The sequence below is a fragment of the Chaetura pelagica genome, unplaced genomic scaffold, assembly GCF_000747805.2.
Source record: "Chaetura pelagica isolate M959 unplaced genomic scaffold, ChaPel_1.0 scaffold24, whole genome shotgun sequence".
Classification (NCBI taxonomy): domain Eukaryota; kingdom Metazoa; phylum Chordata; class Aves; order Apodiformes; family Apodidae; genus Chaetura; species Chaetura pelagica.
This window is the reverse complement of record NW_009953077.1, coordinates 2,347,339-2,362,123: the sequence shown is the minus strand read 5'-3', so window position 1 is coordinate 2,362,123 and position 14,785 is coordinate 2,347,339. Positions and strand designations below refer to the sequence as shown.

General features: G+C 45.2%; 1 protein-coding gene across 1 annotated transcript in view; it reads right to left on the bottom strand.

Annotated features, from left to right (window-relative positions):
• Positions 1 to 5,794, bottom strand: part of FRMD4B (FERM domain containing 4B) — an 81,556-nt gene extending 75,762 nt beyond the window's left edge. Inside the window, exon 1 of the mRNA XM_009996897.1 lies at positions 5,633 to 5,794. Within this exon, the coding sequence (XP_009995199.1) occupies positions 5,633 to 5,794 (162 nt within the window). The remainder of the gene's footprint in view (positions 1 to 5,632) is intronic.
• Positions 5,795 to 14,785: the final 8,991 nt, after the last annotated feature.

The window sequence follows — 14,785 nt, the reverse complement described above, 5'->3', positions numbered from 1 at the left end:
GGATTGTCAATGGCTACTTTTAATGGCTAAAAAACAGCTTATCCAGGCTATTCTCAGCATTTGGATGACCCTTATTCTCCTAATCCGTCCTTCCCGGACACAGAGTTGATGTGTGTTTAAATGAATGACAGACCAATTGGAGGGGGAAAAGTGTACATGTGTATTTGTGTGGGGGAGGGTATTTAAGCTAATATATTCCAGTGCCAATAGCTTTATCCTCTTTGCAGTCTCTGAGAATGAACTGGCCTCCATCTGTACAGGAGATTAGTAGAACTCCTAATCACTAATTATGACTCAGAGGTTTTAAGAGCAATGCAGACTGTACAAGGGTGGCCTGATTTTTAGAAAATGAGAAGACAAAGATAGCACAGTGTTATTTTAAGCACATGGACAGTCCATCCAAGATTGCAAAGAGCTGCAGTGACAGCGCTAGCAAAAGGAGTGACAAAAAGCTAAACACTCATAAAGACAAAAAAAATGAAGTATGGAAAAACCAGCATGTGCCTGGAGCACTTTTAATTTGCCTTTTCATAAGCCCCTTGTCCAGTCAGAGTGAGCTGGACAGCCTCTCTGCACAAGACTGACATGGAGATTTATCGAGGCACGTCCGTGCAGCGATACCATTGTGGAGGGCTCTGCTCCTGGAAAGTGGCGCCAGTGACTTTTGAAAGGCAACGTATTTTGTGAGCTGCATCAGATCAAAACCAAAATATTTATGCAGGCCAAAAGGGTTAGTGAATAGAAGGCACTGTTTGAAGCTGGCACTGCAACACCCTGAAGGAAAATAAATGAAGCTCATGTCTGGTTGTGAAGCTTGTCTGCTAGGGAGGAGGGAGGAGCAGTACAAAAATCATATTTTTGTTTGAATAAACTCTCTCAAACAGAAAATGCTAAATCATGAGCTCAAATGGAAACATGTCTGGCAGAGAGCTTTGGAAAGCTGCTGTTGGAAGTGCATAAAACCAAGTTTAACTCAAAGCTGTCAAAGGCAGTGCCTGGAGCTGGTCCTGTTCTCAGCTCTGCAAGAAGCTCCCCCAACACTCCAGCCCCAGGAAAACCTCTGTGTGCCAAGTTCAGGTGTGATAGAGGTTCCAAGCAGAGTCAAAGCTCTACAGATTATGTATAAGCAGCATCACAGCATTAGATCAGATTCCTTCACAAAGAAAAACATCTGGATGAAAGCACTCAGAGCAAAGCTTTTCAGAGCAGCCAGTAATTCCCAGTGCCCAAGTTCAAATCTTTGAAGGGGCACATATTCAGTATCCTCTAAAAAGGTCTTCAAGCTTCCTTTGGAAAGCCCTGACCCACAAGGATGCCCAACATGCTTCCTCTGAGCATTGTTCCTGGGGTTGGTCTGGTGTGGAGGAAGGAAAGCTCTGACAACACAGTGCACCTCCTTTGGGCTCTCCCTGACCACTCCAGCACCACTTTTCATCATTGTGAAAAGAGAAGGGAAAAAGGCATCTCCAATTCTGTTGTCAGCATTTTAATTTAATACAGAAAACTTAAGGTGTGGTAGCAGAGGAAACATGGTCCTCACTTTCCAAACCAACTACGTGAGCAGCACAGGAAACAGAAGTCAATTGTTTCCTCTCTTGCTCCTCCACCCCAGGTATGAATGGGATGGACACATGTGCAGAGCTTATTTGCTTTGCCTCGTCAGCAAAATTTGTTGCACTTCACACAGAGGAAGTGAACTTTCAGAGGTTAAAAAGCACTTTGTCCAGCAAGCCTGCATGAATCCAATTGTTAGCCAAATGACCAGTGTAGCTGAATAGCTTTATTGCAGAGATGTTCATATACCTGCCTCATGTCCAGCAGTGTCATTATAGTCTTCAGGGACTTTGGGGACAGTTTTTCTGGTTTCTCTTTTTACCTTCCCAATGAACAGAATGACATGCACTTCAACCTTGATGCTAAAGCATTCACTCAATTAGTCTTTATTTTATAAAAAGTTGGTTGCTTTATCTGACCTTGATGCAATGTGTCTTCCATGCTTAAAGCATGAGAAATGACTATGCCATGGGAAAACATTGTTATTTACACCTTGGGGAAGTTGTGCACCAGTACAGGATACTGATGACATCCCAGTGAAAGTCAGGCCAGTGGCAGAATTATCTAAACACAGGATAGATGTTGAGCCTGAAAGTTTTTAGCTTTCACACTGCTTATTAACCTCATTTATATAAAAATTATACATTCTGTTTTGCTCTATAATTAAATCTAATACAGGTGGCCTATAAAACCAGCAATTAGAGAGCCCTGCCAAAAACTATTTTGGAAGAAACACCAGGACACCCAGAATTGCTGCTCTGTCCCTTTGTGGACATTAGAGGGGGCTCTGGGAAGCACCCCAAAGCCTGGCTGGCAGGGCAGAATATTATGTGCCAGTTCTCCATAACTAAGCACAGCCCTTACTCCTTTATCTCACAGATAGTAGGTTGCATGAAGTAGGAAGCATGAAGGCTTCTATGCTGAATTGTCACCTAGGGTTCTTTCCAAGCCACAATAGCTCATATTGACTTGCTGCAGTTAGAAGATCTGTGCCAGCTCTTCCATCAGCTGTCTCTGTAAGTCTCTGGTTTCTAGGACAGGCTTTCAGATGCTCTCTACCACAGGCAAGGCAAGACAATGCTTCTTGGCATTAAACCCAAGTGCTCAAAGAGGATAAATTCACATACTGTACAACCCTCCTATCCTTGCATGGGTTCAGAGATTATTTCAGTGTGAAACAGGACACCCCATCAGGACTTCGGCTCATAAACTCCTCCGGATGAATAGGCCTGGGCAAACAGGGTAACCCTTCTCCTTTAGATGAGATAGATGATGGCAAGCACCTTGGAGGAGAGAGTAGCTTGTGAAAGCCTGAGCTTGGCTTGCTGGGCTGGGGCTGATGTCCTCACACTGATGACTGGGTGAAACAGCAACTGGTAAAGCCTTGGAAGGTGTTTCCTACACACACACACACTGGAAAAAAAGGCTGAAAAAAAGGCTAAAAAAAAAAGGTGACAAAGGGTGGTTTGTACTTGGTTTGTTTGGGTTTTTTGGTACTTAAAGCTGCTAAGGCAGGTAAAGGCTTTATGCTGGTAGAGAGGATTTCAGCCTCTGTGGCCAGACAGCTCTGCCTGCGTGACAATCTAAGCACTTGCCAACTTCAGCAGAGATCGGTGAGAGCCCAGCATAGAAGCACCAAGGTGTTAGTGGCTTGTCTGTGCTGGGACTCAAGTTCAGGTCTCCCATGAGGCCAGCCAGCATTTCATTAATAACACACACAAAAAAGGAAAAAAAAATAAATCCCAAGAGTCACCAACCCATCAAGAAGCAATCCTACTGGTTTTCCTTTCACCACAGTAAAGTACTGTTGGTTAAAAAAAGCAACCAGTTAACAGCATCCAACTCACCTGAAAGCAGCCAGTGACCCACAGAACAACATGAGCCCCAAATATAGATCAAAATCAACTGAAGCCTCCAGAGCTGACCAGCAGTGCAGGTGCCTGTCACCTCTCCCTTCCCTGCTTGTTCCTTGCACATAACTCAGTGACAAAGTTCTGACTTGTTCCCTAATTTGTGACATGATGACAGCCAGGAGAGTCCTCACTGGGGACAAAAGCCTAAGTTTAGTCAAAAGAGCCTTTATATACCACCTGTGGTATTTTTCACACCTGGAATATGAAGGAGTTAGAGATATATGAACATTCTTGATGAAGCCAAACTAGGGAAGGACTTTGTAAAGCACCTGTCCAAGTGCCAATATTAATAATAACACAAAGAAAAAACACACTTTCATCTGGCTGCGCTAACTACAGGACTTACCCTAGCAAGAACATAAGGCAAGTAGCATCCCTGGCAGGTAGGAGAGTGCTGTTATACACATTTTATAGGCAAAGAACAAGTGCACAGAGAAAGAACACAATTTGCCCAGGAAAAGCTGTATTTGATTCAAGCTGTTACAGGGCTCTGATATCCCAATAAAACAGAGACACTTAACACTGTGTGCTCAGTCCTGTGCCCACTGGACTCCACACCAGGATACACTGTGATTTTAACAGCAAAGAGCCAAGACATCAGCACAAAAAGCAATGTGTTACACAACCCAAGGAAGAGCTGCAGGGTGTTCTTTCAGTCATCTCTCTTAAATGCACCCTTGGAAGAAAGATACAAGGACCCATCTCCTTGTTTTACCCATTTTCACATCCCCAGTTTACAACACAGGTACAAGCCAGTGATTCTTTTCATAAGGACAACAGGCCAATCCACCAACAGCCACCAGAATCCCATAAGTTTGGATAGAGGTACAATCACACTTAGTTTTGGAAAAAAGTCTCTTTTCACTTTGAGCCAACCTTCAGAAAATTGCAGCTGAAGAGGCTGAATACAGCTATTGTCAGGGCTGATCCTTACCAAGATATTATTCCAGTCTAGGAGGGATGGGGTTTGACTCCATGGGGACACAGCAACAAGTGAAAGCAGTCTGAGCTCTGCACTCTTTATATGAACAGACCCCCAAAATAACACCTACACAGCACAGGTGTAGCTGGATTGTATTGAGAGAAAGAAAGGGAGCCAGGACTGCATCCCACATTGATTCAGGTCAGTAAAGATGGATAAATGGGGAGCACTGATGCCTATGTTTCTGCATTCCCTAACTATACACATTCCACATTCAAGTGGTACATGCCACATGTCACAGTGTTTACATCCATCACCTGTACAAGATGCCAAGATGCATTCAAGCACTTGGAAGCACTTCTGTCACCATCAAGCCCACTCCTGGGCATATCTTAAAGCTATACAGCAACAGATCCCTTTGGAATTAAATAGGCACAGATGTCCTTTTAGCACGACTTCCCCTTGGAAGTTACATCCTGATGGTTCTGGAGAGCTGTGTGCTGTAAGCTCTGTCATTCTCTGTATTGCAACACACCAGGGATGGGGAGAAGCAGCTTTGAAACATTCAACATAATCTGGCAAACACTTCACACTGACACCATGTCCAGCCACACAAGTTTACACAGGAGATACTGACACATGAAAAGAAACAACTGCCAGCAAAAAACAGATTCCAAGAAGAGTGACACCACACTAACTGCAACTGGATACCTCAGTAACTGCAAGCTTGGTGCTCTCTGTTCTGCCTCAAAAATAGTTGTTTCAGGACTTGTAGTCCCCGTAAACAGCAACCCCTTTGCAAGGCTAAGTACTCTGGCATGACAGCCTGCTGCTGTTTGGTGACAAACAGCAGGGAAAACTACAGCCAGTCTCTCCCGTGGCAGCATCACAGGCTGAGCGCTGAGCTCCCAAGTGCCAGAGCACTCCAGAGGGGCTGTGAGATGGGAAAGGCTGGCTGGTAAACACATTTAACATAAAGTATCTTCCCCAAGCCCTGAATTCAAGGCAGATGCACCGAGCTGGCTGTTTGAACGCAGAACCAGGGACCAGTGCAGACCCCCAGGTGACAAGAGCCCGTGGGTCCCCGCAGCGGGGCTGCTGGTGCCACAGCTCTGCTGCGATGCTCTCACCTCACCCCATCCCCACCAACCTCACCCGAGGTGTGACCACACAGGTGGGCGAGCGCATGCCCATCACGCCAGGTGGCACAGCACCTTTTTAAGCAAAAACCGGGTGTTTTTACCTGGTAGACATCGCGGAGGCCGCACCAGGCGCGCAGGGCCTGCCGGCAGGCCCGCAGCCTCCCCGCAGACCATCGCCTCAGCGCTGCCACTGCCACCGTCCACACCAAGCGGCTCCCGCTGAAGAGCAGATCCTCCACCCCGCACATCAACACCGAAGCCATGGGCAGCTTCTCCGTTGGCAAAACAAGTCCTCGTCCCGGCTGGCTCCTGTTGCCTCTCTCCCCTGGCTCAGCAGCCCGGCTTTATAGGGCGGGCGGAGGGTGTTGCGCAGAGCCAGGGTCAAACCTTCCAACAAACTCCTCTTTGACGGCGCTTCCTGGGCAGATTCCCAGGCAGATTCCCAGGCATGGCCCGGCTGCCAGCTCCTGAAGCACAGCCAGCAGCTGCAGTAGCTCAGCCCAACCAGCAGCTCACACAGCAGCCTTGTCCTTCTTAGCTGCTTATATAAATCTCTCTTAAGCTCCGGTAGCTGCCACGGTGTTTTCTAATTAAAGTTTAACCCTTTTGCCATGTGCCCTGGCGACAACCCCATTTAGACGCGGCGGGAAGAGGAGGAAGCAGCTCCCGAGCGCTGGTCCCTGCTGCACCAGGGCAAGCTGGGCAGGAGCTTCACACACAGCCCTGCCTGCCACCCACACCTCGTCATCCCCATGCCGGGAGCAAAGCTGTCAGCGGTTTCTCCTGGCTGATCCCATGCTCAAATTATACACTAGAAATCCTGAATACTCCTGCAGGAATAGATGGACCAACTTATCTGGCAGCCCAGATGACGGCAGATGCCCAGCACAGAGCCACCTCCCTGCTCCCACTTGGTTGTTGCATCGCACCAATTAAAAGCTAAACCTGCTAAAGAGACTATTTTTCTCTATTCTTAAACTCGCATAACTCTATTAACCCAGCGCTTGCTGCCTGAGCAAAACAAAGCTGCCTGTGCTAGCAGAGCTCCTCACAAACAGCCTGCAGCAAATAAACACTGAGTAACAGCCCACAGGAGACTCCAGCCTTGCCTCGATAATCAGTATAAAATTGAGCAGCAGTCTGTCCTGCTGGGGATTAAACTGTTGATGCCAGAAAGCTGCACCTTTCATTTCTGAGAGAGGGTGAAGGTCAAAGGGCAAATAAACTTTTTAAGACTCCCTCAGAGGATCTGACATTTCCTAAGCTTTTCAGGACAGAAGCTGCAGGGGGGCACCACATGCAAGCATCAGCACCTTGCTGAAGTAACTCCTCAAAGAGCAGAGTTGTGGCTAAAACCATCAGCAAGACCAGCCTCTCTGTAAAATTAATCTCTCTTGGGCAATGAAATGAAAAGAGAATAGGAATGGCTTGCATAGGAGAACTAAAGAGAACACCAGAGCTGCTGCTGCAGTCCTGTCCCAAGGGCTCTTCATGAGAGGAAGACATCCTGCTTGCTGGCAGCACACCACAAGTGTTCACAAAACCCATTCCATTCTGTATTAATCAACCTTTTTCATATTGCAAGAGCCTATGCTCATGCAGTCAGCTCCTGTGCCATAGTAGAGGTGCTGTAATTCTACAGACAACTGCCTGTTCCAGACAGGCTTTGGACCTGTGTGTCTCCAAGCATCACACTTCCACTTTTTGTACACAACGAAGCAAGAGCAGCTCTGCTCCTCTTGGTGCTGCTACCTGCTGGCCATTCTGCTACCAGGGAGTTTAAATCTCTCCAAGACTTGCTTTCACTCAAGGAAAATGACAACAATGGTATTTCAATGTTAACAGAAGTGAGCCAGTGCAGAGAGATACAGATTGTTGTCACACAAGACAAGTAAAAACTCAGGCTCTACAACTGAAACCAGCATCTCTATACCCACCCCAGGAGTATTATCCCTCCTTTGAATGCTGTCTTAGAGCCTGTGGCCACAAGGAAGTCTTCCTCCTCCTCAATATTGCCCCTCATCCTTGTTCTGTGTTTAGAGGCTTTTAACATTATCACAAATGTACAAAATGAAAAAAGTTTCCATTTTTCACTTGGAAAGAAAAGTGACAAACATCTTTAGAGTTATTTCAATAACCTAAGCCAGTACCAGTGCCAGGCTTGGCAGTGGGTAATTGCCATTTCTTCAGATAACAGTGCTTCGGAGAAGAACCAGCCAGGAAAATCTCCAATGGCATCTGTGTGTTGTGGTCAAGTTATACCCAAATTTAAACAGATGAAAAAAGAAAATTCAATTTTCAAGTTCCATTTCCAAAAGAAAAGAAAAGGACCTTTGTAGTTAAAGAAACAGTGCAGGGAACAGCCCTATCCTGAGCCAGGAAAATCCAACTAACTCATTACAAAAAGTTTAAATGCTTCTGCTGTCCCTGCTTCCTTCAGTGCCTTTTTGTTTTCCTTATCACCTCTCATAAGAGTGGAAAAACTAAGGATGAAGCTTTTCTCCTTTAACACAGCACAAGAACTTTTTTTTTTTTTAAGTTGGTCTGGGACTCCTGGTATCTTCAAGTAAAAACTTAGGCATTTTGCAGTTAGTTTTCATGCTTTGCAAGTTACTGTGTGTCTGAGTGATGGCCCCAGATAACTCCATCTCAGAAGCAGCCATATGTACTCAGACCCTCCCTCCTCAGCACTCCCAGCTGCTTTTCCCAGAAGTATTTCCATTAATTTGTGTAGGCTTTATGCTCTTACAGTAAAGTTAGAGCTCCACGTATAGACTAGAGCAAGTTAAGAACTTTTCCCCTACCCTTATTCTGGGTACAGAATCACAGAATCATGCATGGATTTCAAGTCCAGTCTCATGACTAAAAACTTCACACACATTTTGTCATTGCTTCTGCAGAAAAAGGTGATAAATGAAATACGAAGCAAGTGCCACCTAGGCTTCACCTTGCCAGTTGACCCAAGTACATGAGGCAGTAATCACATCCCTGTGCACTGTCCCTTGAGCTTGGGGCTTAGTGTTGAACATCCACAGAATAAAAAAAGAGCAAGGAAAATTTATAATGCAAAAAGCTAAATACATTTTAAAATATTTTGTGTTTTAATATGCAGGTGATTAATTACCTATTCAAATCAATCTTAATCTTCTATTCACTTCCACTTTCAGAACCTGATTGCAAGTGGGTTTATTCGAAGTACTTAAATAATATCCAGACTCCTCAGAGTTAAAACAGAGATCACAAAAGATTCAGCAAGGGAAAGCCAGTAGGTTACCAAGATAGTTTCCAAAGGCTGTAGCATCCCAACTCTATTTTATGAGGAAGAGGATGGAGCTAGATACCTCGGGAAAGGTCTTTGTATCTAACACTTTCAAGGGGGAAACAAGAGAGAGCTACTGCAAATCTATTTGATGTACAGTCATGGGAACAAAGGGCATTCATTTCTGGTAAGCAATAAGGCCACACAACAGGAATCTACAGAGAACATCACGTAAAGAAGACAGAAAATGTGATGTGTGGCAGATTTGTGCTTTTCCTTACATTATTGATTGTAGCTCCAGATTAACAGGCATTAAAAGAAAACAAAGGTTTGCTACCAACATAATAGGAAACCACAATCCCAAGTGGATTCCTTGCTTATTATCATCTCTGTTAAAATGAATGGAATGAGGCTTAGCTGAGCTGCTGCTTCTCTTTTCAAAGTACCTCACATGCAATCAGATGAATAGACAAGTCATCTACCTGTAAGACCACAGGATAAGAGCATCAATCCTCTCATATCTACAAAGCAGTATTGCTGCTAGAGATGACTTTTGATTAGACAGGAAAAAGGATACAGACACACAAAGTCCCCAGTAGCAGATAATGAAATTAAAACTTTGATCATTTTTGGTCTCTGAACTTTCAACAGTAAAAAGCAAGTTATTGTGAGTTATATATGAATTACCAGATGACTGTTCTAACTGATGCTTTAAAACACACTTTACTACATAATTTGTCTTCATATATTGAATACACAATTGCAATCAACATTCATAATATTCTGTAGCAAGCAGTGAGGTTCAGTGAAGAACAAAAAACACTGTGACAGCCCTCAAAGTTATGAGAGACAGTTCTGGTTCATGGCACACATCACTACTTTGAATTCTGCTGTTACCTCACTTCCCAGGGCTCAAATGCTCAAGCCCTGCTCCCCTGGGATGGTAGCAGGACCATTGAGTATCATTGAGCTCTATGCTAAGGCTCAAAAGGGTTATGGTACCACATTGTTCACTGAATTCCCAGCAGAAACCAGCTGCAATCCCACCTCATCCTGCTACACCCAGACATGTTTCTCCTCTCTGAACAAATCTGTGCAAATTTTCATCAAAACTTCCCCATTATACTCCAGTTGCAAGCCAACAGGATGTGATTACACTGCTTTTAAATATACCCTTTGAAAATTCCCAAAGGTGCTAATTTATAGGAGTTTTCATGAGCATGAAAAACAGGATTACTTGGGAATTGGGACTTTCTCAGACAGTGCTGAAGCTGAACATCCCTAACACTTTAAAAATTCCTGTCATGAAACAAGCCTGTCAAGCTGTGAGCATTAATGCAATTAACCCCAAAAAAAGATGAAGTGACTTTTCAGAAATCGCCTTTGCTACACTTTGCTCCTTAAATACCAACCTAATAAAGATAAAATGAAATAGTCATCAGGTGCCCTCTCTTTGATGTGACCTCTCAGTCCATAAGGTGCTTAAAAATTAGCACCAGTGCATAAGATAAGTCTGTAATCCAGCCCACCCTGAGCAGGAGCTTTTGAAGCAAGATTCCACTTCCAGTAAAAGGCACTGACAAACCAGTTTGGTTGAGATTTTTTTGGGAAAAAAAACCAAACCAAAATATTTCTAACCTACTTTAATTCTTTATATTAACAGAAATTTTAAGGAAATCTCAAAAATAAGTATAAAATTCCACAAAGATTTATTTACTGCCATTCACATTACCAGACCCTAATTTAGGAAGAAAATGAGATCTGTCTGAAAGGGCTATGCCACCATCCTTTGAGGAGAAGAACAGCTTCCAGTATAGGGATTTGGATGCACACCTCCCCTCCCTTCCCAAGCTCTTCACCAAGAATTTCAATTCCCAGCTTTTGCCCCTCTGAACTGCCCCAAAATCAAGTGGATGATAGAGCTGAAAGCCACACCACCATCCCAAACGACCCACAGCTGCAGAGGGAGCCTTTGGTGCCTAGTGCTGTCCTCTCTGGATGAGGAACAGCCTCTAATGAGCTCATTTAACAGCAGCTTTACACACTTCTAAACAAGCTGCTACCTTTTTCCTTCCTCTCAGAGAGCTCAGGCTGTACATATATTGCTCTACACTAATGATATAAACATAACATCCCAACAAATAAACACATTTTGAAGAACAGCTGCTGTGCCAGAAACACGAATTTCCTGCAGTCTGCATCCCACAGTCAGCTCATTAGCACCTCACATCAGAAGGGAAATGCCACTGCCTTTTAACTTCATAAATGATTCAACAGCTTGCAGTCTGATTCCTCAGACAGCAAACTTTCATGCCCACCACACCTAGAACTACAGAACCAGGTCAGGTTCAAGACAAGCAGCACATGCTCCAGTTCTACATGCAGGGTTTATCATCTCCCACGACCACACTGTTACCATCATGGCGTGTCACCCAGTTTTCAAAGCACAAATCTAGTTCCTCCATTACCTTGTGGTCAGTGCATCAGGGGTATGAGCTGGCACAGCTCCACTGACTTCAGGGAAACCTCACACATCATCAGGTGAGGATGTAGTTCAAGTCCACGTGCCATTTGGCAGCAGTGAGCATGACTTCTAATGCATGTCACTACTTAATATACACCTGCATACAAATTGTATTTAAATTTCTCTACACATTTCTACACCCATAGCTTTCTATAGCCCCATTAAGTCAGTTTACACAGAGAAGAGACCAAATAAGGGGAAATCACCCTAGATTTCTGGGGAGAAGAGAATAAGAAATCCTGAGAAAATTTGATTTCCAGCTGAAAGAGGATTTGTTTCTATCACACACTGCACCTGCAAATGCTTCTGGACAAACTGAAAAAGGATAGATTTAGGTTAGATATTATGAAAACATTCTTCACTGTGAGGGTGGTGAGACAATGGATCAGGTTGCCTTGGGAAGCTGTGGCTGCCCCATCCCTGGAAGTGTTGAAGGGCAGGTTGGATGGGGCTTGGAGCAACCTGGTCTAGTGGGAGGTGTCCCTGCCCATGGCAGGGGGTTGGGGCTAGAAGATCTTTAAGGTGCCTTCAAACCTAAACCAGTCTGGGGTTCTATGCTTTATGGCCTCTCAGCAACTGTAGTGATGGCAAGATGAGCTGGCTGGGGACCTGTAGGAAGGTTGCTGTCTACTTGGTCACCAGTGCTGCTATCTGCAGCTCTTCAGGGAGAGCTGTCCCAGGGACACAGAACAAGGTATTGGGAGGGCCATGGGGTTAATATGACAATGCTCCAAGATGAGGCAGGAGCTTGCAAATCCATCTTCTTCTGCTTTGTGGGAGGGCTTCATCAGGAGAGTCACTATCAGTGACATCAGACCCTGTACTCACTGCTATTGCCAAGTCACATCTGGAGGAAACAGAGAGCAAACACACACAGGATGGAAACCTGGGGCATCCTTAGGGCTGCAGAGAAATCCACATCACCACCACCTTTCCCAGAACTGCACCTTGACCAGGGGGGTGCTGGTGCTGCTGGAGGAAATGATTCACACCATGCCAGTCTGCTGCCCTGCCAGAGGGAGGCACCCCTGACCTCTGCCTTGGCAGGGAGGGCCTGTGGGAAGTGATGGGGCACAGGACAAGCTGTGGCTGCCTCCAGAAATTGTGGCAGGAGGAGTGATTTCTCTCCAGGCTGCTGCTTTCACCTAATACCCAGCCCTGCAGCAGATCACTCTTGCTCACTTGTGGACCATGCACATGCCTTCTCTCCTGATAACCAGCCCATGGAGATGGTCCCCAAGCCTGAAGAGAGACAAGGAGCCTCTGCAGAAGAGGAGTTGAGACCCTGCAGAGCAAAGAGACAAAGCTGTCACATGCCACAAAAATAAATAGGAAGGGACAAAACTGGGTTTTCCCTCTACACCTGCAGTCTCAGTGGTCTCATACTTCTACCATCCCAAAACTGGCAGGATAGTAACAAAGCACACAAAATACTTTTAGCACCCTAGTTTTGGAGGCAAAATTATAATAGATGGCACTGACACACCAGAAACATTCCACCTTACATGCCTAAATACTCAGCACATTCCCCTTCACCTCCTACCTAGATGTGCTTCAGCAGCTCCCCAGAAGCTTGGGACAACACCACACATCTCCTCTGTGGTTCGCTCATGGATGTCACTCTTCCTGTCCATCACCTTACTGGAGATATGAAATGCTTCAGCGTCTTATCAGAGGAGTGGGAGGTCCCAAAAGACCAAGGGGCTGGAGTGCCAGGCAGGATGATGTGTCCAGTCCCACTGGCTTGGTCCTGTGTCCCCCACAGCCGCAGCAGCAGCAGGAGGGTTTCCTTTTCAGCTCTGCCAACTGGTCACTTGATGGGCACTGTGCTCCCTGACAGGCATCAAACCTGCTGGGCTCCCCTCAGGCACTGGTCACTGCTGGATGCTGGCATCACCTCCCTGCTGCCCCAGCCAAGAAGGGGGCAGCACCTCCAGCTTTTTGAGTTGGCAGGGAATATTAAATGGAGCCTGAAAAAGTCAGGTAAATTACTTTTGGATTAAGTATTTCATGGTAGATATAAATACGTGAGGAGCATGAAAATCCAAGGCTACTCCAGCTTTATGATTATTTTATAGCCTCATTAATCTATGACAAATGGGGTAGAATGACTGTATAACCTAAATACTGGACAGAGATCTACAGCCCTGTAAGAGTGAGAATAATGAGATAGTAAGGTTTTAGCATTTTGCATGATATATATGGCCACAAAGACAAAAATAACAACCCAAGCCTATCAGTCTCCTGACAAGAATCTTTAAAAGGAGAGAGGATAAATGATGCCTAGCTATTATAATTATATCCTCAGTGCATTCATTCTCTCAGCATGAGTAACCTGGGATGCTGTAGCCTCCAGGAAAATCATGACTCAGAGCAATGCTCTGCCCTCGATTAGACTTTATGGGTCATGCCTAGCCCAGGAAAGGTGTATACCCAGGAAAGGACTTGTCCTTGCCTACGTACATGCTCAGATGACAATTTAGATAATTGCATCCTATTAAACACGAGCAAAGAACATCCCTACCCAAACTACATCAGACCACAAACCCAGCAGAACCATATCCATTCATGTGTCCAGTGCCCAGCACACTAAAGCACCAATATAAGTTTTTCATCAAAATCCATATTTAAAAGTAACTGAGCCCCATCCCCATTGTCCCTGATTGGCAAAGGACAGCAGAGATGAAGGCAACAGGGTGGCAAAGGCAGCTGATGCTCTTCTAGGACCACACTACTCATCTTATCTCCCCCAGAGCAGCATCCAGCCCCTCAGCTCTAGCACACATGTAGAAGAACAGTCCTCGTTTCTTTTCATCAAAATCCATATTTAAAAGTAACTGAGCCCCATCCCCATTGTCCCTGATTGGCAAAGGACAGCAGAGATGAAGGCAACAGGGTGGCAAAGGCAGCTGATGCTCTTCTAGGACCACACTACTCATCTTATCTCCCCCAGAGCAGCATCCAGCCCCTCAGCTCTAGCACACATGTAAAAGAACAGTCCTTGTGCCATTGTTTTTCAGATTTGATCCAGCACAACCTGAAGTCAACAGGTCTTGTTCCACCTGCCCTGGCTGAGTTGCCTCTCAAGATTTGATCCAGCACAACCTGAAGTCAACAGTCAACAGGCCCACCTGCCCTGGCTGAGTTGCCTCTTGAGGCAGAGCACTGCATCTTCCCAGCCAGTTTTGCAGTGGGACAATCACAAAAGCAGCAAACAGAAGAGGCAAAAAAGAAATTGGTGCTGTAAATCTATATAAAGTGTTGCCAGTACTCTCAGTGCTGTGATGTTTTCTGAGAACACAGGTCTGCTGCAACTGTGCTTCTCAAGATAGGAAGCAAAACCCCCTAATTTCACAAGGTATCATCTCTTGCTACAGCAATTGGTGCCTCATTTTACTGACCAAGTATCTGTACAGTGATCAAATTGGACAAATAAATGAGGAATAACCATCTAGAATTCGAAAGGATTTG